The sequence below is a fragment of the Ochotona princeps genome, chromosome 2 (genome assembly GCF_030435755.1).
Source record: "Ochotona princeps isolate mOchPri1 chromosome 2, mOchPri1.hap1, whole genome shotgun sequence".
NCBI classification, from domain to species: domain Eukaryota; kingdom Metazoa; phylum Chordata; class Mammalia; order Lagomorpha; family Ochotonidae; genus Ochotona; species Ochotona princeps.
Window position 1 is genome coordinate 104,314,118 of NC_080833.1, and position 24,788 is coordinate 104,338,905.

Sequence of the window (24,788 nt, forward strand, 5' to 3'; positions counted from 1 at the left end):
AAAAAAAAAAAAAGTAATTTTCTTTGATGATTTAATCATATTATGTCCCGTTAATAGGAGTACTTTCTTTTTTAAAAATGATGTGTTCAAATTGTATGAAAGGCCCTTGCTTTGATGATGATGGTCATGGTTTTTGTTTGCCAATTTGTTATGATAATATTTTTGTTGATTAGATAGGTATTAGAAGATGAACTAACCTTCCATTTAAGGGATATAAAATATATTGTCTTGATGTATTATCATTTTAAGTTTTGCCAGGCAAGACTTAACAACATTTTATCAGGAATCTTTCTATCTTTATTTATGTGTTAAGCTGCTTTATAATTTTACTTTGTATGTTGCTTTTATCATTTTTGGTATTTGAGGTATAATAATAAAATATGTGAAAAAAAAATAAATTGTCTACAAGCTGTACCTAAAATTATTCAAGTGAATCTTTTCGTATACCTTAAAATTTGCATACAAATTTTTGTGTCTATGCCTGTGTGGACTTTGTGCTGGCTAACCTTCATCATTTACTTTTGTTATGCAAACATGCTTTGCATTGCGTGTTCTGCCACGTCTGTGTTAATTTACTTCGTGTGAACTTTACAGTGGCAGCTCTTAGTGGAAGACATTTCAAATTTAAGCTGGTGACTGAGTATATGTTAATCACCTCTTAGTTAAGCTCTGCACTTGCGCCTCCTGTTTAAATTTCCTGCTGATATTGTGCCACACCTCCTAAATAGGATTATCTCACGGAACAAGAATTAAACATTAATAGGCTGCTAGTATTTTCAAGTACAAGCTTATGAGTATAATAGTAAAACTTTACATTATGGTATGACTAATTTTAGGCCACTTGAATTTCTCTGAAATAGCCTCCCAGAAAAACTTACAGCTATAATTTCCTCATTTAATTTTTGTTGACTGAAGATCTGATGGAAATGTGGAGCTGATGTTATAATACCTTCACTGGTAAAGCAGAGTTGAATTATAGATTTGTGCATACAACAGAAAGTGCTGATTCTGTTCCCATTGTATTGTATGAAGCATGTGTGGAGCCTTTCCTAGTCTAGCATCTATTAGAAATTACATTTAAACAATTCTAATATAGTTCTTTTTTTGGATGATGAAGGGTGATTTTTATTTTAAGATTTATTTTATTTTTATTACAAAGTCAGATATACTGAGAGGAGGAGAGATAAGAGAGGAAGTGGGGCCGCCGGGATTAGAACCAGCGCGACCATATGGGATCAAGGCAAGGACCTTAGCCACCAGGCCACGCTGCAGAGCCCTCTAATATAGTTTTGAGATACTAAGTTATCCACCAATCGTCCTGTGGCATTAACCGATTAACAAGAGTGGCCAAAGAAAGTTTGTGCACATTTCAGCAGTAACAGCATTGTCAGCACAGTTGAGAACAGCAGTGGTAATCTCTGATAATGTTGACAATTGGAATTTGTATAGGGAGATGAGTTGTAGATTATCATTTGTGAGGTGAAATTGGCTGGAACATAACTCTGTTGACCCACAACTGGACATCTATAATTGGCTTGGTGAGTTCTGGGAATCTAAATACTACATTCTATTTCTGTAAACACCAGTGCTCTGTTTGTAAGGGCTGATGTTTTACAATGTGATTTTCCAAAACCTACCACCTAAAGGAAAATAAAACACGAACACATATAATAAATTAGTCTGCTTGCTTGGTTGCTTTGATGGTGGTGGAGATCTTGGGTTTCCATCATCTGTGGATCCTTGTTGAGATGTAGTCAGTCCCATTGCATATCTTCTGTTTGTTCTGCTCAATTGAAGTAAGTTTATAATGTTAAATGTATACTAATAATGGATTGAAGAAATGTGTTATGGATGCTGAAAACTGTGGTCTTTTGAATAAAATACTAAAATAAAGGCAGAAAGGAAGGAAGGAAGGAAGGAAAGAAGGAAGGAAGAAAGAAAGAAAGAAAAAAAGAAAGAGAATCCTGTGTGAATTTCACTATGGAAATCCTACACAATTGGAAAGAACCTTTTTGAGTTGTTGCCTCAGGGAATTCAGGCTTTCCATACTTAGATAGCTTTGCAAAAGTTTTCTGTTTAGGGCCCGGCGGCTAAAGTCCTCGTCTTGAAAGCCCCGGGATCCCATATGGGCGCCGGTTCTAATCCCGGTAGCTCCGCTTCCCATCCAGCTCCCTGCTTGTTGTCTGGGAAAGCAGTCGAGGACGGCCCAAAGCTTTGGGAACCGGAAGAGGTTCCTGGTCCCAGCATCGGATTGGCGCGTACCGACTGTTGCGGCTCACTTGGGGAGTGAATCATCTGATGGAACATCTTCCTCTCTTTCTCTCCTCCTCTCTGTATATCCGGCTTTCCAATAATAATAATTAAAAAAAGGAAAATTATCATTTAAAAAAAGTTTTCTGTTTAAAAAACTTCTGTACATTTTTGTTAGTTTTCATCAACACTACAAAAATCCTTTTTCACAGTGGCAGAGTGCTTTGCAAATACCCATCTTTGGTCATTTTGCTGAACACACTTGACAGGGCATTGGTGGTTCAGTGGTAGAATTCTCGCCTCCCACGCGGGAGACCCGGGTTCGATTCCCGGCCAATGCAGTTGTCTACATCTTTTTCCCAGTTTTCAAAGCTTTGGGTCTAGGCGGCTCTTAACTGAGGACACAACCTACCGAAATTCAAAAGATATCTCGCTGCAATCCCTCGCAGAATTGGACTCAAAAAGCTTTAGGGGCTTTAGTAGTTCCTAGAGCCACTGTCATTGTCCCCTAGGCTCCCGGAGGATCCCCGAAAACTTCCAGAACGCCCAAGTCCGCGATTCGCGGAGGGAAGCTGAGCCGTCCGCCCTGCGAAAGGAGAGGAGCTCGGGACCGGGCAGGTGCTCCGAGGTCCCGGAGGCCCACGGAAAGGGAGGACGCTGAGGGAGGAATCCGCCTGGAGCCGGCGGGAGGACTCTCGGGCCTGCGCCCAGGACACCGCCATCCCGACCGGTTGCCATCGGCCACCAGCCCGGCCTCCACAGCTGTTCCCCGGCTCCCGCAGTGTGTGTGTCAACAGATGTCCGCCTGAAAATGGAATTTGCAGTAAAAAAATCTAAGTACCCAATCTGATATTTATGCCTGTCCAGGTTCGTTTCATACTCCTTCACAAAGTAGGAAGCTTTGACTTTGAGAGCAGCTCGTTGCTGTTACTGCCTTAAAGGTAACAATGGGTTAGTTTTTTTTTTATTTCCACAAACTCTTCTCAAAAAAAAAAAAGTCTTATTATTCGACAATTGCTTGAAATCCAATACCAACGACATTTGGGGAGGTTTTTTTGTTTTGTTTTAGTTTTTATCTGTTTTGAAAATAAGCGTGGTGTACTGTATTTTTGGATTTTAATGTGAGGCTTTCTGCATTCTGTGTATAAACGAATGGAGGAAACGGGGAATTCTCTGACGTTCACAAATAGATTCTCCACTGCACTTCGTACTTTCTCAGTGAGCGTTTACCTCTGAACAGCAGTCCGATGTCAGGGCAGGAAAACGTAGGAGCTCTGATTCCTGACCAAGAAACTCACCACTTGCGGGTTTTGAAGCAAAACGATGATAGGGTCACCACGATCTTGCGGGTTGCTGAAGATGATTCTGGCTTTGGCTCCGTTCCTTACCTTCCTCAAATTCAGCTTTGCTCAGAATTGCAGGTGGTTTTGGGGGAAAGGATTCGCCCAGACACAGGCCTGGAGAGTTTTGCTGACCAGAATGGAGGCAAGAAAAGACTGTGACATCAGCTGTGAATAAGCCATGGGAAGGACAGTTGACTTGCTTTTGTTGCTCTTAGATCAATGTCTTCTTTTTTCATTTATTTTTTATAAGATTTATTTATTTTTATTACAAAGTCAGACGTAGAGGAGGAAAGACAGAGAAAGATCCTCCGTGCAATGTTTCTTTTTCTTCTTTTTTTTGGCAGCTTATTTTTAATGCACAGCTATTTAAGAAAGTACTTCATTCTCTGGTTTTAACCTAGGCACAAGTTCAACACTAGTAGAAATTGCAGTCCCTTAAATCCGTTTCTTACCAGAATGATTTGCTTTCTTACCAGCAACGATTTCTGACATTCCTAGAAAATCTTGCCAGCATTTGGTGTACTCTGTTAAGTGTAACCAAGTTGATGTCTACGTAGTGGTATGTCAGTGTCAAATTAATCTGTTTTTCCCAAATTAGCAATGTTGTCAGCATATTTTCTTATAACTTTGACATGTAAGAAATCCTCCTTTGTGAGACAGAAAACCCTTATCCTCTGGTTCATCTTCCAAATGCTGGCCCCGTCGCTACATGGCAGTCACTGCTCTTAAGAATGTTGGCATAAATACAGTTTTCCAGATCTTGTGCACAACTACATGAATGTCAATTCTGAGCGTTTCCCAGAATTCTTGTCACAAGAGCTTAATCATCTCTTGTCCTTTTGCCCACTGCCACACACACTACCAGTTCCTGTCCAGTAAGCTTTTCCTTCTGTACCCTGAAGCCCTCCCCCATCTCACTTCTTTGTTGATATGATGCCAAGGGAAAGAGATCTCCCATCTGGGTATTCACTCCCCAAAATGCCCCAACAGCCAGACCTGGGCCAGGCAGGAGCCAGGAACGGGGAAACTTCATCCAGGTTCTGCCATGGGTGGCAGGGGCCCACATACCCTTGAACTACATCCCGGGAGCACTGCAAGTGGCTGAATAGGAAGCAGCAAGCCTGAACTAGAATTGGCATACCCTGGCCCTACACAATGCACTGGCGTGGAGCCCCACCTCCATAAAACCATACCCTCCTCTCTTTTTCTGCCTCCATCCTCCTTCTGTGCAGCCCTCCCCTCTCTCCTTCAAGTGGGTGGCCTAGCCTAACAGCCTTGAGGGGGTACCTCCCTTAGCTTTTGTTATGTAGAACAAGGCAACTTTCCTTATTCCAGCTCCTTAGTCGGGATGAGGCCAGCTCCTTCATCAGGAAGGGGCCAGGCTGAAGCCAGTAGCTTTTTCCAGGTCTCCCACGTGGGTTGCAGAATCCAGTCAGAAGCACCTCCCGCTGGACTCCAACTGGGGTCTTTAGGAGAGCCTGCAGGTGGCCGCCTAACCCTGGGACCCACATTTTCATTTTCTCTAGGCGTTCAGTGTGTCTACAGCTCTGTTCCCAAATGACAGGAAGGAAGCAGCCCCCTTACGAGTTGCCGTCGGGAGCTCTCAAAGCCAGAAACTGTTCAACGTGAGCCTAAGAGGTGGGGTGGAGGGAGGGTGTTGAGGTCTCTGTGAGGAAGATTCAAGATAAGAAAACGCAACACTTTTCTTGTTCTCCGTCTCGCGCAGGCGGGAATTGGGGGATAATCGCCATTCTCCGACTGAAAAATGAGTTCTGCTTGGTAGCACCACTTTGCCTCCTCTCCCTACTCAGCCTCACGGCTCCCTTCACTTTCCCCATCAGGAACAATAACCAACCTTCTGGCCGGCTTCCTACTGGAGACCTTTAGGTGTGTCAGACGAGCATTGCAGCCACGGCACCAGCGAAACCACCTGCGGAGATACGGTTGTGCCAAGAAGTTCTCAGAACTGCGGGCAGGGGCCCCGCGCCGAGGGCAAGATGCGGGCGCAAGCTCCCTGGACGTCAGGCTGCGGCCTCAGCCTGGTCTGCGAGCGGAGACAGGACGGGCCTGGACTGGACCACCCTTAGCGGCGATGAAGCGTGACTCCAGATGACCCGGAGCAGTTGACGTCGCGACGTCTCCGGTCCTGGCCCTCCATCCCGGTCACGTCCACTCACCCTGGCAGGAGGAGCCCTCCCGCGCCTTGCGCTTGAGAGCGCTTCGGGGACAGCCGGGAGGCAGGTGTCCTCTGTCCTTCGGGCCGGAGGGGCCCAGAGCTCTGGCGAACCACGCACTCCCTCCTGCCCCCGCACCCAGCGCCTCGCAGTCCCCCGCCAATCCCCGACCCGGCCGCCCTGCGCTTCTCTGCGGGCTGAGCGGGACGTGCAGGTGCCGACGCTTCTCCAGGAGCCTCGCAAGCTCCCCGGCAGCTGCCGCGAGTCCGTGAGGCCGGCGAGGCCGGGAGAGGAGGACGGAGAGGTGCGAGCCCACGAGGGCGCGACGGCCGAACTCCGCTCTCCCGAGGGTCGCTCGCCCTTGTGTGCAGGGCGCCTGCCTCCTTTCTGTTCCCAAGAAGGGAAGGACCACGGATAGACCGCGCTGCACCTCATTAGACGCAATGCCGGATCTCTGATGGAAGCTGTCAAGCTTGCTCACGTCTCCCTGGTGGTCTAGTGGTTAGGATTCGGCGCTCTCACCGCCGCGGCCCGGGTTCGATTCCCGGTCAGGGAACTTACTTTTCTTTCTCAGGTCGCCCACAGTTACACAACACACCGAAGGAAAATCACACTTGTGCAGGTGTCGAATTCTTCACGGCCAACGAAAGAACAAAGTGCAAAGACACACAGTTTCTATTTCGTACGTGTTTTCCAGCACCTAACTTAGGCAAAGTTCTGAGCATTAGTGTTGTTTTATTTCATCCCATGTAAAGAGACAAATACAAACACAAAAGCTATTCCCTCAGGTTTTATGTTTTCTTGTTATTCTCTTTAGGAGAATAAGAACCAAAGCTCTCTTTGCACTTGCCTTGCATGAACACACAAAGCCAGTTTTTTTGTTTTTGTTTTTTTTTTAATCAAATGCATTTTTTTTTCAAATTGGTGGTGCCCTACTTGTGGCCCTAGTTGACATCACGGCCACTCCACTTCTAATCCAGCCCCCTCTAAAGCTCCTCCGAAAGCAGCAGAGGACGGGCCAGATGCTGGAGCCCCTGCACCCATGAAGGAGACCCGGGAGAATGTTTGAATTCCTGGCTGCAGCCTGGCCTTTCAAGCCTGGCCTTTCAAGCCATTTCAAGAGCCAATTAGTGCATGGAAGACCTCCCTTACTCTCTAAATCTGCTTTTCAAACATTTCCTTGACTTTAAGATTTTAAACATGCCATGGGTGTGAAATCAAGATTGTGAGGCTTTCTACTATTGTAGATTTTTGTGGAAATAATAGAGATGGTTGCTTCTAACAAAGCGTGTGTGCATGTTTAAGCCATGCAAACCTGAAGCTCCCTACTTGTGACCTGGGAAGGCAGTCCCGGGCGGTCCAGGGCCTTGGGACCCTGCACCCGCGTAGGAGACCCTGAGGAGGTTCCGGACCCCTGGCTTTGGAATGGCAGAGCTCCGGCCATTACATCCACTTTGGGGAGTGAATCGTCGGATGGAAAATCTTCCTGTCTCTCCTCCTTTCTGTGTATCTGACTTTTCCATAGAAGAAGAAAAAACACACAAAAGGTCGCAATTGATTGGTTGCTTCCTACTACATCTTATGGACACAAATGCTTAAGAAGCTCCGCTCGTTTTTTCTCTGCTGTACAAATAAGGTCATTGAACAAGGAAGGAGATTTCTATCAATGACTGGGGTTAGGAAATGTCTATGAAGACTCACACTTGGGAAACTTCCACATGGGTGGCCTGAGATTCTATCAGCTGCATGGTCTTTCTCATCTCTAGGCAAAGGCTGTGTGTGAAATATACAGTGGTGGTGGTTCTGATTAAAGAGGCAATATCATTTTCAATAAACACAAAAAATGTTAAAAGACATGGTCCAATGAAACTCAGTAGGCAAAATCTTTAAAAGGGTATTGATTCCCCTAATTCTAGAAGCCAGATATTCTCAAAATGGCTACAGTGGGCAGGTTGAAGGGTTGCAGGGCCGAGCAGGGGACAGCACGCAGGTCAGGCCGCCCGGGTCAGGACCGGGCAGGGTGCGGCGACCCTAGGGCTCCCGCTGGCCCCGAGGCCGCGAGATCTGACGGCCAGCGCGCAGAGGACCACCGAGGAGGCGGCCGGGACGCGCCCGGGCTCGGCTGTTCCTGACCCGCGGGCTCCTGCAGCTTCTGGGGCTGGAAAGTCAGCGGCCAAGAAGCAAGGCACCACGCTCGGTTCTGGACCCGGAGACCCTGAGGGAGATGCTGCGGGAGTCCCACAGCCGGCGAGGACCCCACGGAGGTCTCACACCACGATCGACGATCGCGGGCTCCTGCTGGAAGGCACGGTCGCGCTGTGTTGGGGTGTTGGTGGTTTCTGAAAGTATGCTGCACTCTAAAGTAGAGATGTGGCTACACTTCCCACTTCCAAACTCTGATGGGCTGTCTTGAGGACTTTTCGGGCAGCGATCTGAGATTCCCGAGGTGGGTGGAACCCCGGGAGAGGGAGCGCTGGTGGGCGGCCACCAGGCAAAGCATAAGACAGGGAGCCCGGGAGGCCCGGGAGCTGCGTCGGTGTCATGCAGAGGATGTGGCTCACTAGACATTAAGAAGCAAGACTTACCATGCCTTCACCTGCTGTGGACGCGATTTCCAGTGCTGTGGGACAAAGTATGGGACCGTTGCTTGTAAATCCATATATATTGTGTAAGGGCCAGGGGTGCGCAGAGTCAATAGAACCTGTTTTTAAAATGCAGGGGAAAGATGCAGCTGTGTTGGGGCTGAAAGAAAAAACCCTACTTAGCCAGCAGGGAAAATACCACCACCAGGAAGGCGCTTTACTCAAGGTGAGGCTCGTCCACTGCACTGGGGATGTGCTGACCCCTGTGACTTCCCCACAAGTAGGAAACTCAATTGCATGATCTGTGGTAGTGGGGGGGGGGGGGCTGCATTTGCACTCTGCCATGACCTTCTGGGTACTTGAAAGCAAGGTGTATCTGGTAGTCTTGTTCTCTCACTCTCAGGGGTGGCCTTGTAACCCAGCCTAGGTTAGTCCAAAATGCCTCCATGCAGCCTGCCATAGTGGGTGAAGAAGCTTACACACACAGGACATTGCTGAATGCCTGCCACTGCATCACGCAGATGAGTGACATGTGTAAACTGCTGGTCAGCTTCTCCTTGCTCCTGGTCAGTTTGGGGAGGTGGTGTGGGGGGTCATGAAAGAAAACAGTGTGAGAGCAGGAATCCTGAGAAGTACATGCCTGTTGATACAGATTACAATCAGACTATGGAGTAGTAGCTTAAGACTGCCCGTGGTGCCAGCATCCACATGGAGGACGGTTCAAATTCTGGCTGCTCCACTGAGATCTGATGTGGATGAGGAAAGCATTTTAAAATTTGTACTTTATTTTTTTAAAAGATTTATTTTTTATTTTTCTCACAAAGTCAGATATACAGAGAGGAGGAAAAACAGAGAGGAAGATCTTCTGTCCGATGATTCACTCCCCAAGTGACCGCATTCAAGGCAAGCACTTTAGCTGCTAAGTCACCAGGCCAAGCCCTGTATTTTTCTTAAAGATTTTATTTATTTTGGCTAAATCCTTACCTTGCCTGTGCCAGAATCCCATGTGGGCACTAGTTCAAGTCCCGGCTGCTCCATTTCCCTTCCAGCTCCCTGCTTGTGGCCTGGAAAAGCAGTGCAGGATGGCCCAAGGCCTTGAGACCCTGCACCTGCATGGAAGACCTAGAAGAAGCTCCAGCTCCCAGCTTCGAACTAGCTCAGCTCTGGCTGTTGCAGTTACTTGGGGAGTGAACAGTGGATGGAAACTCTTTGTTTCTGTCTTGCCTTCTCTTTATGAATCTGATTTTCCAATAAAATAAATAAATATTTACTAAAAATGTATTTATTTTTGAGTGGTGCACTGACCTAAGGATCTATGACTGCTTGGGTCCTGGGCTGGCAGGTCTCCAGGCCAAAACGCTACTCCACGGGAAGACTGGGCTCTGGAACCCACATGCTTGCAGGCTTGGGGGCTGCAGAATACTCCAGGAAGGGGGTATGGGGATGTGTGGGAGGGAGGACCTCTGAGGGAGCGCATTACAGGTGAGGAATGACTTCTAAGGCACATCCACAGACCAGGCCACTGCACTTGAAGGTAAATAAGGGGCTGAGACTGGGTGGTTTGCAGGAGAGAAACCAGAGAACCATTCTGGGTCAGAACAATGCACCTGTTCACATGGGAGACATGAGCTGGGCTGGTTACCATTGACTACGGCTCACCAGGGAACACAAAAGCTAGGGCCGTGGGGCTGGCAGGCAGGGTTAGTCCACAGTACCAGCCAGTGAGTGACATGGGAAAGGGTCATGTTAGGTTGGGCCATGACACTCACTGGCACATGAAAGAACTGGGTCTGAGGCCAATTCTGAGGAGGAGTTGTAGCTTGCCCCTGTGGGACTACAGGGGGTGACCTAGTTTGCTCAAGAGCTAGGGGTGTTGATGGGCTGAGTTAGATATGACCGTGGAACTCACCAACACTCATGGTAACTAGGATTGAAAACAGGCCGGACTACTCCAGGCTGCAGCACTCATAGGCACACCCAAGAATTGAGTGTGGGGTGGACCAGGCCACGACATTCACCAGCACACACGAGAGCCAAGACTGGGGGTCAAACTACACCAGGTACAGGTCTAGTACCCTCTGGCACATGTGAGATCCTGGTAAGAGTGGGCCTGATAGTAGAACTACCCCAGTGGGTTGTAGCTCCCCCTGGTGATCAGTGAGTCAGCCCCGGGTGTTGACCAGGCAGGGCGAGGCTGCTCCACTTGTTGGCTTGTAAGTGGGCTGGCTAGGGTTGGGCCAAACCTTAAAACACTAGCATGTTCAAGGGCCAGAATAGAGTGTGGGCCATGCCAGGCTAGACTATCACACCTACTGGTTTGCGTGTGAGACAGGGATGCGGCAGACTGGGCAGAATTAGGTTGCAGTACTCACCAGCGAGAGTTGGGAGTGCGGGCGGGCTGGGCCAGGCCAGGCTGCAGCACCTAATGGCAAGGGCAAAGAGTTACGTGGGCCATGCCAGGCTGGGTCGCAGCAACCACTAGAATGCACAAGATCTATGGTTGGAAGCAGGACTAGTAGGAGAGCTATTGATTGCAGTTCCACCCCTGAGCCCAGAGCAGAGGACCTGGGGAGGACCTGGCTAAACATGGGGGGAGTTAAGCTGCAACACCCATAGGTGTATACGAGAGCCTGGTTGGGATGCGGCACAGACCCAACTCATCTGCTGCACACACCGGCACGCAAAAGAAACGTGGCTGGGGGCAGGCCTGGTGGGAGTTAATGGGAGTGGCTCCAACTAGGCTGCACTTCCCGCTGGTGTGTGTGAGGACCAGGTCTGTGGCACACTTAGCTGTGTGGGGCTGTGCCACAGCACCTGTAGGTTTGCACAGGACATGGGACAGGGGATGGACCTGACCAGGCAACTTACAATCATCAGGGTATGGACAATCTGATGTGGGAGACAGACTGAACTGGACCCTGGCTGGACCCTGTAGTGTTCTGCCTGCAAGGCAGCAGTCAAGCCCTCAGCCGCAGGTGGCATTTTAAGACACTGAGCTCAGGGAGCTTGTGTGCTCAGGAGGAATCCTGTTCTGCTCCCTGTGGTGCAGACTGAGCTCCTGGGGTCTCCAGGGCTAGTGACCAGTGGGAGTGGGGATGTGACCTTAGACTATTGCCATTCAGTAGGGAATTTTGTACCCTCATCAGTAAGAATTGCTAGGAAGAATTGGGCGGAGTTCCTATCTGTTTGCTGAAATGAAACCTCTGCTCCTCCACTTTTAAAATCTTCCTCTCATTTCTGTGTCTCTCTTTTTTCTTTTGTTTTTAGAGTTATTTTAGTTTCATTGGAAAGGCAGATATACAAGAGGGAAGAAGAGAGAGAGAGAGAGAAAGACGTGCCCTTCACTGGTTCACTTCCCCAGGTGGCTGCACAGGCAACCTCTCAGAGCTTTGAAGCGTCCGTGATTGCTCTCCCAGGTCACAGGCAGGGAACTGGATGCCAAGTGTGAGACCATCCAGGCCTGCTGAGGTCTTGGCCACACCTTCAGGTGGGCGGTACCAGCATTGCCCACCCATTTTCTAATTAATTAAGAGACCACCAATGGGGAACATCTTACCTGTAGGTTCCCCGCCCAACAAGGAGGGGTCAAGGAAGGCTTAAAATCCCAAGACCCTTCCTGCAATCTTCGGTGTCTCTCTCCCTTCCCTTTCGAGAGGCACCCCACCTCCCGGCTTTTCTGAGGTGCTTCCCCTTCCCTCCCTTCCCTGCTCACCTGGTCCCTTCGCAAATAAACTTTTCTGTTTGCAACAGATTCCCGGCTTTTTATTTCTTTTTTTTTTTTTTTTTTTTTTTTTTTTGCAGCCACTGAACAGAGGGCACTTCATTATTTTAATGAAGGAAAAAAAAATGATTACCAAAAACCAAAAACAAAACCAAAGCAAACTCGAGTTCTGGACGCCTCCAGAGGGCTTACCTGACTCCTCTCCTTGTCCACTTTCTTAAAACACTTATTCAATGACAAATTGTGTCTCACTGAGTTTTTCCACCCAGTGGGAGCATTTGCAAAATAGGGAAAATGTTCCAAGATCCAGTTGTAAATATCCTTCACTGGCAGGCGCTTGGTCGGGGAGTCCTCGATGGCCATGAAGATGAGGCAGCTGAAGGAGTAGGGCGGCTTGCAGTTGGGGTTCTGCCTGGCATCATAGGGCATGTCCGAGCGGGCGGGGGACGGGTACGTGTCGTCGTCCAGGTCCTGGACGGGGCTCACACTCCTGAGGACCGACTCCCCGAAGCTCTTGAGCAGGTTCTTGCTCTCGTGCAGCCAGTTCAGGTTGGTCAGCTCCTCATCCTCCATGGCCCCCTCTTCGTGCCTGAGGTCGGGGAGCGAGAAGTCCAAGTCATGATCCTCCTGCAGAGCCTTGGGGAAACTGCTGCCCCGGTAACACTGGCTCAGTCCGCTGGGCACGCTAATTCCTGAGCTTGCTGGCTTCTTACTGGGAGGCATGACTGGACCCATTTACGTGAAGGCTCCTGGCCGGAGCGGGCGCGGGGGCGCCGCTGCCCTTCAGCGCAGCCGGCAAACTTTCGCGGGCGCCCAGCGGGCATCGCTCGGGGACCCCTTGAGGGAGGCGCGGGCGCGGGGCGGCGAGCCCGGGGCTCCGGGCGGCGGGGGGCGGCCGCGGCAGGGGCGCGGGGGTCGCGGCGCGGCATGGGACCTGCGGCGTCCGCCGGGTGCGCCGCGCGTCCTCCCGCCGGCCCCGCCGCTCTCCCCGCCCCGTCCCGCCTCCCGCTCGCCTCCGCCGCGGCGCGTCGGGCCGGGGCGCGCCGAGCGGCGAGAAATTGTTTCCACTGCGCCGGCTTTTTATTTCTATACTAAGCTGAGGAAAGAACCCACCGGGCATTTCTGGTAACAAAGTGGTCCAGACAGGACACATCGCAGCGAAAGTTTCCAGAAGTGTCGTGAGGGGTCCAAGGACCGGAGCAGCTGGGATAGGCGAGGGCCGGAGCTCGGGGCAGAGGCGCCTGTAGGGCCGCCCAAGGGAGGCGGGAAGGACAGAGGGGGGCTGATGGGGACTGAGGGTACTGAGGGGGGACTTGGGGGTTGAGGGGACTGTGGGTGACTGAGGGGACAGAGGGGGGCTGAGAAGGGGGGGTACTGAGGGGACTGAGAGGGACGGGCGTGTCCCTCTACTGGGGCCAAGCGGAGGAGGGCGGGGCCGGAGAGGGCGTGTGTATGTAGATGTGGAGGCGCAGGGGCTGCTGGTCCGGCAGCTGCCGCAGGAAGAGGACAGGGGTTTCCGTGGTGTGGGAGAAAGTGCGAGGGCGTGTCTTGGGAAGCCGTGCATGTTTTGTGTGTGTGAGGGCGCAGAAGGGCTGGAGCGTGTGTGTGAGAGTGAGCGTGTGTGTGAAGTGTCGGGGTGTGTAGTGGCGTAGTGGCGTTGTGGCGGGAGATCGCACTTAGCTGGCAGGTGAGATACCATGATCAAGCAGGTGGTTTTTCCCAGGGTGAGGTTCCTCGGTTGCACTAGGGAGGTGCTGATCCCTGCGATTTCCCCAAGTGTGGGAAACTCAACTGCATAATTTGTGGTAGTGGGGGACTGCGTTCGCGCTCTCCCCTGACGTCATTTTGTCCGAACAATAGGTTTTGTCTTTTTTACTTCTGTTACAATAGGGATCAGGTATGTGGTTGTGTTGCTAGCTGTGCATTTCTTACAGGTGTTTTTCTTAAGACCAAAGGTTTTGTGTTTGGAGACCCGTATTTACCAGGCGTGAGTCAGGTAAATATAAGAAAGATGACAAGCAACTACGTGAAACAAACTCGGGGGTAGGTGGAAGGTTATAAAGGGTTTCTCTTTTTCAAACTCCTCTTTCGCAGACCTTAAATTTCCTTGGAGTATCAATTCTTTCTACTGACAAGCAGCAGGTTAAAGCCACCGTGGGAGATCACCCCATAAATCTCTGCCTACTTAAGACAATGTGGGAGATCAGAGGCACACAGCACACCGTGTCCCGCGGGGAACCCTGACTATGCTTTCGGCTAACCGGGACCTCAGCCTGGGTCTAAGGGCAGGGCTTCCTGCCACGGTCACCACCACAGACGCCTGGAGGCTCGCCATAGCCAGGACTTTCCAGACCGACCAGCTGTCTTTGTGAGCCAAAATGAGGCAGAACCAGTTCCATTCGCAGCTGCTCCACTTCCGATCCAGCTCCCTGCTACAGGCCTGGGAAAGCAGTGCAAGATGGACTAAGTGCTGGAACCCCTGCACCTTACAGGAGACCCAGAGGAAGCTCCTAGCTCCTGCCTTCAGGTCAGCACAGCTCTGCACTTCCTGGCCATTTGGAGACTGAACCCGCAGAGGAAACGTTCTCTCTCCCCTCTCTACCTCGAATGCTGCCTTTCAAATAAAGGCAAGCAACTGTGAAGGGAAGAAGGCAGGCGTGCTGCACGCTTGCCAGGGAAGCCGGGAAGCCGGGAGCGTTTTCCCCTTCTCCACGAGAACCCACCCCCTGATCCTGCTCCCCGCGACCGCGGGAGGCTCAGCCCAAAGTCCTCGGGGAACAGCGCAGGCTGCGGGTGCCTCCTCCCCTCCTTCCACTGTGGATGCCTGGGCCTCAGCCTCGCCCAGCATGGAGGGCGTTTGATCCTCTCTGTAGCCTTCTACCTCGTGGAGCTGGTCTCGGAGTGAATCTTTTCATTCTGTCAGGCCGCGCCCACGAGCTACACCTGTCAGCTGTTCCTTTTTCAGCAGCTCAAAGGTCACCCTTAGAAACCGAGAGGGATGTCATTTGTGTCTGCATTTGCAGAGGCGGCTTGACTGTGCTGAGGGAGCAGGAGGAGGACGTCGCCCAGCGCCTCAGCTGCAGAGGGAGCGCGCGGCGACACCGGGGAGCCAGAAAAACGAATCCCAACCGGGGCCTGAGGCCCTTCCGCCGCCCGGCAGCTCCGAGTCTCACTTTCTGAAACGGGAAGGAGACACCGAGGAAGATCCTTGCGGGTCGCGTCTCGCAGCCCTGTGTGAGGACAGCTCGATGCTGTGAGGGGCAGGGGTCGCAGCGCGGGGCGCCGCAGCCTGCTCACCGTCCAGGGAGCAGGTCTGAGCGCACCGGCTCCCGCGGAGAGGCCGGAGTCCCAGCCGGACGTCGGGGCTTGAGGCCGGCGGAGGGCGAGCGGCTGCGTCTCCGACTGAGGCGACCCCGCGCGAGGCCGGCAGGCAGTGGTGCTGAGAAAAGGCGCGAAACAGAGGACGTGCTTGCGTCTGTGCGTGTGGCGCGCCGTGATCGTATAGTGGTTAGTACTCTGCGTTGTGGCCGCAGCAACCTCGGTTCGAATCCGAGTCACGGCATATCGTATATGATTCCTTTTCTCCGCTCGCCTTGGCACTTTCTTTTGAAACCGTGAGGTTTTCGCCTTCGCTTCCACCTTCCACGCTAGCCGCTTGTCCCATTCAGGGGAGGCGGCGCTGAGCTCCTGGGGTGCCTCGGAAAAAGCACAGGCTGTGACCTAGAAATCGGATTACAAGCATTTGGCCCCTTGGCTGCTGGCCTCACGCACAGGGTCCCGGGCTCCCGCTGGAGGGTCCCGTTGGCCTGCTCAGCCACGATTACAGGTTCATCTCCACCATTCATTTCGGAACCACTAAGCCTCCCAACCACCTGGCCTGGCCTTTACAAGAATTTGTCATCAGGATAGCAAGTCCAGGGCAGCATGTGTCTCCAAGGTATTCTAGGATCGCTTCCTGCTCTTCCTGGAACGTGCCTTTATCTCTCGGTCCCCTGCTGTTTGCGTAACAGAGAACCCTGCGGAGGGCATGACAACGCTGGAATCTCAGGAACGTTCTCAGAAGAGTGCTACCTGAAAGTCTGAATAAACTGACCACAGTCGTTCATGTTAAAGTTTTCTGTTCCAGCCGCTCCGCGTCAGGCCTCACCTTTTGGTTTTTCGTTCAGCTCTACCCAGATTCATTCGCGTGTTCATCTGGGAAGAAACATTGTTTCGGCTTTGCACAATAAATGGTTTTAGCAAGTGTGGAGTACTTACGGGGGAGAAGTTGCCCAGGTGTTGGATTTCTCTCTCTCTCTCTCTCACAAACACACACTATGGAGCCGTGTTTATTATGTGACATTAGGCTGACCCAGTCAGCCCAGGCTGAGGAGTTCGGGACCTCACAGGTCCTGGGAGCCCTCAGGTCCTCGAGGCATTGGGCACCCAGGTCTTCACCTGGGTATGGGGAGCAGGCGTGGCTGGAAACAATCGCCGCAGGATTGCTGCGCCCCCGATAAGGGGAGGGCGTGGATCTGGACTGAGGTCCCGAGTGTACACGTGGGGACATCTTGGTCTCCGAATCCTGAACGCGGTTCTTTACTCAAGCAACACAAATTTGTATTTAGAAGGGAAGCCCTGCAGGGACTGGTGAGGCCTAATTTCCCACGGTCCATCCTCTGCTCTCCACCCCGCTCCAACCAAGCCCCAGATGTCTTGGCGCTGTTGGTGCGTCCCGTACACGTCCTGCCGCCTACTTTCTCGTTGTCCTCGTGGGACGGAGTTCAGTTTAGCTGCCTTCCAGGTAAGTTAGACACAACAAAGCGGTTTTGCTTGTGTGGAGAGAATGCGATGGATGCGGTAGAGAGTGTCGTACGTATGCCCGGCTAGCTCAGTCGGTAGAGCATGAGACTCTTAATCTCAGGGTCGTGGGTTCGAGCCCCACGTTGGGCGGTTTCCTTTTGAATCTTTCTCATCTACCACCAATGCTGAACTGTTAAATCGCCACTCCACAAAGTTTCCCAAGTCCCTCCAAATTCCCCAAGAGAGGTATTCTAGATACAGGTATTCTAGAAAGAGCTGGGGAATCGGATTCTCTGCTCCCGAGCTAAAGTGAAAGGAGCCTGACTATGCAGTGCGGGTGGGGAAACCCGACTCTCCTCCCCGCCCGGCTCAGTCCCGGACTGGCCCCTGGCGAGGCTCGTTCTCTTCCGAAGGTTGGGACTGTTAGTTATTTAAAAAGATTGGTAGAGTTCTAGTTCATACGATATTACTATATTATTATGATTTTATTACGCGCAGCTAATTCCCACAACCTGGTTCTTTACCGTGAGCTGAAACACACCAGACCCAACGAGGTGTCTTAGGAGGTTTATTCCAACGGGGCAGGAACGGGTAGAGGTGGTGAAAATCAGGAGGAGAAAAGGGGGAAGGGGAGAGAGAAAGAAGAGCGGGGTAAGAGCGGGGTAAGAGAGCGAGCCGAACCTGGGGGGGCCTTTTGGTCGGCCAGGTGTAGGGGGTGGGGATTGGGAGGGATTGAGGCCAGGCCCCCAGGGGATTGGCGCCTGCAGGTGAATGCCTAGGGATGATTGGCGAGTGGGCGGAGTTGGGGAGGGGGCTGGAAGATTGGGAGGTGGGATTCAGGTGGAATGCCAGGTTACATCCGATTGGTGGACGGCTGGACCGGCGCGAACTTCATGAGCTGTGAGGAAGAAGGAATGGCGCCGGGTCCAGGGAAGGATATTGGAATAACTCCTTACAGGGACGAGCCTCTCAGGGCCCACGTAGGTGCTAGACTCTTCCGCAAGGAGCCGAGGAGGAGCGTTCCCTGGCAGCAAAGGAACACGTCTACTGCCCATCCCCGGGCAGGTGGCTGTGAAGGTGGAGGCGAGGGGCGGGCGAGGGGCGGGGCTGGGAGATTCGGGTGGGGCGGGGCTTGGAGGGGTGGGGCCGGGTTTGGGGCGGGGCTGGGAGTGGAGGGGTGGTGCCGGGCGAGGGGTGGGACGTGGGGGAGAGAGCGTTGCCGGGCAGAGCGCGACCAAAGTGTTGTAGGGCGTGGCGATGCCGGGAGGGGCGGGGCTGAGAGGGGCGGGGCGGAGCCGCTCAGGCTCTGACCCCTCGGGTCCCCAGCCCTCCCTCAGCAAGCCTCGCGTGGTTCGAGTGGAATTGGTCCCCGCTGACCTGTCTGTCCCTGCTGCGGTGCTATGCGGACACGCGTGTTCGAGGCGAGTGCCCGCCGTATGGGGGCGGATGTCTCAGCAGCGGCGACCGATTTCCCTTAGACAGCCGGTCGACCTTCTCCTGAAGGTTCGCTCACCGCTGCTCTTTGGAAGTTTGTAATTATTTGTTAGTCTCTCTTGTGGATATATAACCACCTGCAATATGAACAACTCATACCAAGCCCATTAAAACGAATGCAATGTAAATTATGTTATCAACATGGTAATTTAAAAACTCTAAAATATCAGAAGAGTTAGTGTTCATTGTTTAAAGTAAATTGGTACAAGTTCTGCGGGGTGCTTGTTGTCAAAATTTTAGCCTTAGCAATCTATTTCTAGAGTTTTATCCTACAAATATAGCCACATATGTGTGACATCAAGTACTATAAACCAATTAGGAGGGCCCAGCACTGTGGTCTGGTGGCTGGAGTCCTGGCCTAGCACGCTCTGGAATCCCTTGTTGGCGCCAGGAACTCTTCGTGTCCCAGCTGCTTCACTTCCCTTCCAGCTCCCTGCTTGAGGCTTGGGAAAGGAAAGAAGGGCGGCCCAAAGCCTTAGGACCCTGCACCCACGTGGCAGACCCAGAAGAAACTCCTGGCTCCTGGCTCCTGGCTCCTGGCTCCTGGCTTCAGACCAGCCCAGCTCTAGCCATTGCAACCGCTTGGGAAGTGAACCAGTGGATGGAAGATCTTTCTGTCTTTCCTTCTCTCTATCAATCTACGTTTCCAATGGAAATGAATAAATCTTGTTTTAACTTATAAATTTACCTGTGGACCATTTTGTCACAAGAACACTGGTAACTATCAATGTCCATCCATTTTAGAGGTTATTAAATGAGTGAGAGCAAAACCATTCAATCACATATAGTTCAGCCAGCTGTGAAGAAAATGGGGCAGAAATCACACACCTCAGCCATTAAAACAAACAAACAAACAAACAAACAAACAAAACCAACAAAAAAAAAACCAAAAAAGGCAAACCAGTTAAGAAATAGGAAAAGGAGGGCCCGGCATGATGGCCTACTAGCTGAAGTCCTCTTCTTGATGCGCTGTATCCCATATGGACACCAGTTCTAATCCTGTTAGCCCTAATTCCCATCCACCTCCATGCAGTCACTTGGGGAGTGAATCCTAGGACCCAATATCTTCCTCTCTGTCTCTCCTCCTCCCTGCATGTCTGACTTTGCAATAAAAATGAATAAACCTTAAAAAAAAAAAGAAATAAAGAAAGGAGGTGAATAGGCATTCTCAAAGAAACACAATGGCCTTACAGATATGTGAAGAAATGGTTAGAACTGCTGGCCATCAGGCAAACACAAGTAAAACCACAGTGGAGTCTCATCTCACTCCAGTTAGTGTGTCTGTTAAGCAAAAAGATAAACAGGGCAAATGCAAAGTAGTTCAGCCATTATGGAGAATAGTATGCATCTGTCCCAGGTGCTCCACTTCTCATCCAGCTCCCTGGGAAGGTGCCAGCAGATGGTCCTCTGTTGGGGTGCAGCCAGGTGATAGCTAACCCCCCCCCCCCCGCCCACAGCAGTAGACTTGCTGAGGTCATGGAAGGGCAATTGCTCCAAAAGGGGCTCCAAAGGCTCCAGGGGCCCCACCCCTCCTGCTTCCTCCCACGCCATTCTATGTAACTTGAATGTGCCACCTGGAAACTTTGGGCTGCAGTTATTCCCTGCCTGTTTCTTGCCACTGAAGTTCGTTGGAAGTTTTGTAGGACATGTGGATACTTTGCACTGCAAACATCAATCTGATTGGAAGATGAAAGCTTCAAAAGCTCTTTGGCTTCATGGGGCAGTGGCTCCTGGAGTGTGGCAGGAGCTGCTGTCACCAAGGTTGGACAACAAAGAAGCCTCCTAAAATCCTACACTGGTGTCCAGTGCAGTCTCTCTCACTCTGCACCAGTCCAAGTGCTTGGGACCCCGCACCGATGTCCAAGACCCAGAAGAAGCTCCTGGCTCATCGTTTTGGACCAGCCCAGGTCCAACCTTTGTGGACATCTGGGGACTGAACCAGCACATGGAAGATCTCTGGCTCTCTCACTCTCTCTCTCTGCAAATCTGCCTTAATGAACAAAACGCTATTTAGATAGACCTCTACGAGGATCCAAATAAGACTTTATGTAACTTTAGGTAAATCTTCAGAATTGATTTTTTAATAAAAAGGATTTATTTATGTTTATTGCTAGGTAGGATATATACAGAGAGGAGGAGAGACAGAGAGGAAGATCTTCCATCCAATGATTCACTCCCCAAGTGACTGCAACGGCTGGTGCTGCGCCAATCTCAAGCCAGGAGCCAGGAACTTCTCCCAAGGCCTTGGGCCATCCTCTACTGCTTTCCCAGGACACCTCCTATTTCGATGTGTTCTTTTGTTTTTCTAAGATGGCAAAGCAGACTGTATTCAAGCAGAGCCCAAGGCAGCAGGCACATGGACCACGGAAATGGGGGTCTTCAGCAGGGGAGAGAGTGGACTGACTCCACTATTTCTGTTATCGATGACAACTTTTCTTTCTTTCTTTTTTTTTTTAATTATTTTATTTTTGTTGAAAAGTCATATATACGGAGAGGAGGAGAGACAGAGAGGATTCGCTTCCCCAAGTGACCGCAACAGCCAGTGGTGCTGCATTGATCTGAAGTCAGGGAGCCAGGAACTTCTTCCAGGTCTCCCACACGCAGGTGCAGGGTCCCAAGACTTTGGGCCATCCTCGACTTCTTTCCCAGGTCACAGGCAGGGAGCTGGATGGAAAGCAGGGCTGCCGGGATTAAAACCAGCACCCATATGGGATTCCTGCAAGTTCAAGGCCAGAACTTTAACCACTAGACCACTGCGGTGTGTCAAAGACAAGTTTTTAGGATCTTGCCCACTTCAGCTCACCAGACAAGGTTTCATAGCAAAAGCCACCTACCAGCTCACATTTATCCACAGGAGCAGTGAAGTGGCCATAATTTTTTTTCATGAATTTGCATGTCATCCTTGCACAGAGGGCATGCTAATCTTCTCTGTATTGTTCCAATCTTAGTATATGTGCTGCTGAAGCAAGCATGGCCAGGATTATCAAGTTCACCAAGTAGCGTGCTGAGAATGCAATCTCTCCTCTCCTAGCACAGGAAAATAAGGAAAGAATGCACTAGATAAAAGGTCACAACCCTTTCTCGTTTTTATCTGGCTCAGGACTGGCTTTGGTCCCACTCTGGAGGGTGACTTCTGGGTCTTTCGGCAGTGCAGCCCCAGCGCTCTGCCACCACCTCTGCAGCCAGGGGAAGGCAAGCACGCGGCTCTGCTGGGATTCGCTTTCCTGCAGTGCTCATGGCTTAGGAGAAAACTCAGACGCACCTCTTCAGAGAGCCTCGTATGACACCAATACCATTAGGCAATAGCATTCCCTAAGCAAAACAAGGAATTTGTACTGCTACTAAATGCCAGCCTATGCAACCCAAAAAGGAGACAGCCCTTAGAATGTGGAAATTAAGTATGTACATTTCTTCGGAAGTCAACTAAGCATGGATTAGGGAAATCAGGCATGCACAAACACTTGGTTAGGCATGTCCACCTCCAGGAGTCTGTCGTAGGGAAACCCTTGCACTGGTGAGGAAGGATATTTGTGTGAGCACATGCTCGGTAATCTTATGGTGACAAACATGAGAAACCATTTCGTGTCCTCCAATCGAGGAATGTTACCTACCTAATGGTTCATCCACACCACGAAAAGACGTACAGTTGTTTAAAAGGCTGCGATTAGTAGTGAAGATGGTGATGCCGTTGGCAAGAGAAGCGTAGTGGCTAGAGTTTCATGAGCATGTATCAAGTGGTCGAGTGCTTAACGTGCAGTTTTCATGGGATATTAACTCAGGAGGGGAGCACTCCTATTTGTCTCCTTTTATAGATAAGGAAACTGAGACACAGAAAATTCAGGAACTTCCTCAAAGTGACACGGTCCAGAAGGAAAATCTCGCCCTGGAATCTGGAGCCTTGCGACACACAACCCTGGGGTTTTCTTTTTGTGAATTCTTGGGACGTTCACGTTTACAAAGACTTCCATTAATCAGTCAACAGAGCCGAGAAGTGAGAGGGCACGGGCAGTAGCTGTGGCCCTGGTGGGCTCTGGAGTCCCGGATTGTCTGCAGATTTTCTCCCCACTACCAGGAGTTCTTCTCGGAGGAGCCTGTGAAAGGTAACGGACCGAGGTGTGCAGAGGACCTGAAGTCGTTCCGCTTGCAATGCTTCAAGTGATAACAAAGAAACTCAAGCAAAACACAAACCGTCCCTGGGTGGGCTTGAACCACCAACCTTTCGGTTAACAGCCGAACGCGCTAACCGATTGCGCCACAGAGACAGATGAGAACACTCACAACAAACGCATTCCCTGGACAAAACAACCATTCACCACTCGCTGGCTTCCAGACTCGAAGCCTGGCACTCAGGGTCGTGCGGCTGGGCTCTCGCGGGCGCCACCTGCCATGTCAGTCAGACCCCAGACTCATGGCCTTCGCCGCCTGCCCCTCGCCCTGCCCTAACCTGCCCTACCACAGGAAACAAACGCAGCCTTCCGGCTTCTGATGCGGCCAGAAACTCCGCAGCAGGAAAGGGGGCCTTGGTCCAAGTCACCGTGCTTGGGTGGGCGAAGCCGTTCGGATTCCCCCAAACCTCCCGGCTTCACATCCCTGCATCCCGCGGCCGAACTGAGATCTCCCCCGACCCGGGCGCAGCGCTGCAGCCCTAGCTCAGGCTTCGGTGCCGGGCAAGGAGGAAACCCGCAAGCACTAGTGGGACTGGGGACCCCCGGGTCAGTCAACCAAAGTGGGAACGCGACGGCGCGTGCCCTGTGCAGGCCGGTCCCTGTGTGTTCTCACCCGGAAAATCGGGACGTGTCTCGAGTCGGTTTTCCGCTCACCATTTTGACCTCTCCTTGCCTGCCCGGTGTCGACACCGCGCGTCCGTGTGCGCGCTGGGTGCTTGCCCTGGAATCCGAACACGGATGTCTCCCTTCGCCAGGCTTCCTCCTGAGCAACTGGGGACTCCCGGGGTGCAGAGCTCCGAGCAGGTGCGCGTCTCAGGTGGCATACAGCCTGCTCCTCGCGAGCGGCTGAGGCGGGAACACTCGCAAGGGACTCCCGCCACCCGCACCCTGCAGTCGGTGGAGCGCTGCGCTCGCACATCCTCCGGGCCCCAGGAAAGACAATGATCCGCCATTGTACTGTCAGGGGTAGCGGTAGCAGGTGCCGAGAAAGAATCTGGAACAAAACATTACAAGAGTCTTCCTCGTCAACTGATGCTCGTTACTTGCAAACAGGTACATCCTCACACCTGTAGCTTTAATTCTCAAGAGGCTTATTGCTTCGGAGCTATTCTGCCTTCTTTCTCCGTGAAAACTCGGTTGTTCTGTATGTATCAGCCTTCGTGTTCCTTAGCGCCTCGATTTTGTATTTACCCAATCATCCAGAGAAGAGAGAACAAGACGCGGGGCTGAGGCTTCTGTGCCCGCAGTGGGTAGAGGTACCCTCGGTGCCCTTGGCTCCACTGGAGCTGTCGCTTATGCCGCTTATGCCCGAGGACTCTGGGGGTGGGATGTAACCACCCACGCGGATGGGGGAAGTTTGGACACTCTGGGAGCAGGCCCAAGACCAGGAGGTGGGTCCGTGTTGAGTCTCAGGAGGCCCGTGTGGAGGGGTAGAACAGACTTTTGTGCTCAGGACAGCCTTGCTTTCCTTCTTGGGGAACCTCCTATGAGGTGACAGTTCCTGCTGGTGAGCAGGAGATCTGGGGCCAGGAGCACTCCAGGCCACCTTGGACTGCCACACCCATCAGTTCACAGAAGGAGTAGGGCTGGGCAAGGCTGGGCTAGGCTGCTGTGCCTGCCAGTGAGAGCTGGGACTGGGAGTGGGCGGGGCTGAGCTCGGGTTTAGCACCTGCTGGCAAATGCAGCAGTGACTGGGGATGGGCCATGTCAGACTGGCCCACCCACAACACCTGCTTTCATGCTCAAGACCTGGGGCTGGGAGCAGGCCTGGGAGGGGAACTGAGGGCACTCCCTTGCTGGGCCACTGTTTCCAGTGGTGAGTGTGAGAGGTAGGCCAGGTTGGGCTAGGCTGCTGTACTTGCGGAGTACACAAGAGCCAGAATGGGTGCGAGCCAGCTGAGCTAGGCTGAAACATCAGCTGGCAAGTGCAGAGACTGGATGCCAGTCAGGTCAGGCTGGACTGCAGTACTCCACGGTAGGCACATGATCTAGGGTTGAGAGCATTTCTGACAGAGGAACTGTGGGCACTGTCCTGCTAGTACGTGAGTAGGTGACTCACTGTAGGTGAGTGCAAACACCAGGGCTAGGGGCAGGGCAGCCTGACCTAGGCAGAGGCATCTGTTGACCTATGTGTGGGCTGGAACTGGGGGCAGGTCAGGCTAAACTAAGCCACAGCATCCATAAGTGTGCCCAAGAGATGGATGGGTTGCTGGCTGGGGCCAGCTAGGCTGCAGCAGAGGTTGGCACGTGAAAGAACCAGGGCTGGGTTCAAGTCA

The 24,788-nt window shown here is 51.8% G+C and overlaps 1 protein-coding gene, 7 non-coding genes and 1 pseudogene across 8 annotated transcripts; 6 read left to right on the forward strand and 3 right to left on the reverse strand.

Moving 5' to 3' along the window:
* The first annotated feature begins 2,520 nt into the window (after nt 1–2,520).
* TRNAG-CCC (transfer RNA glycine (anticodon CCC)) lies at nt 2,521–2,591 on the forward strand. Its single transcript has one exon. It is a non-coding gene; the product is annotated as a tRNA-Gly (tRNA).
* A 3,660-nt stretch (nt 2,592–6,251) lies between these two features.
* On the forward strand, nt 6,252–6,323 carry TRNAE-CUC (transfer RNA glutamic acid (anticodon CUC)). The gene has a single exon. It is a non-coding gene; the product is annotated as a tRNA-Glu (tRNA).
* A 2,201-nt stretch (nt 6,324–8,524) lies between these two features.
* On the forward strand, nt 8,525–8,689 carry LOC131479692 (U1 spliceosomal RNA). Its single transcript, XR_009245050.1, has one exon. It is a non-coding gene; the product is annotated as a U1 spliceosomal RNA (small nuclear RNA).
* A 3,509-nt stretch (nt 8,690–12,198) lies between these two features.
* On the reverse strand, nt 12,199–13,053 carry LOC131479599 (forkhead box protein N3-like). The gene has a single exon (XM_058660916.1). The coding sequence runs from the start codon at nt 12,803–12,805 to the stop codon at nt 12,200–12,202; it is 606 nt and encodes a 201-aa protein (XP_058516899.1). The 5' UTR covers nt 12,806–13,053; the 3' UTR covers nt 12,199.
* Nucleotides 13,054–13,742: 689 nt separating this feature from the next.
* On the forward strand, nt 13,743–13,907 carry LOC131479691 (U1 spliceosomal RNA). Its single transcript, XR_009245049.1, has one exon. It is a non-coding gene; the product is annotated as a U1 spliceosomal RNA (small nuclear RNA).
* Nucleotides 13,908–15,560: 1,653 nt separating this feature from the next.
* Nucleotides 15,561–15,632, forward strand: TRNAH-GUG (transfer RNA histidin (anticodon GUG)). Its single transcript has one exon. It is a non-coding gene; the product is annotated as a tRNA-His (tRNA).
* Nucleotides 15,633–16,929: 1,297 nt separating this feature from the next.
* On the forward strand, nt 16,930–17,002 carry TRNAK-CUU (transfer RNA lysine (anticodon CUU)). The gene has a single exon. It is a non-coding gene; the product is annotated as a tRNA-Lys (tRNA).
* Nucleotides 17,003–21,216: 4,214 nt separating this feature from the next.
* Nucleotides 21,217–21,314, reverse strand: LOC131479708 (U6 spliceosomal RNA; annotated as a pseudogene).
* Nucleotides 21,315–22,534: 1,220 nt separating this feature from the next.
* On the reverse strand, nt 22,535–22,608 carry TRNAN-GUU (transfer RNA asparagine (anticodon GUU)). Its single transcript has one exon. It is a non-coding gene; the product is annotated as a tRNA-Asn (tRNA).
* Nucleotides 22,609–24,788: the final 2,180 nt, after the last annotated feature.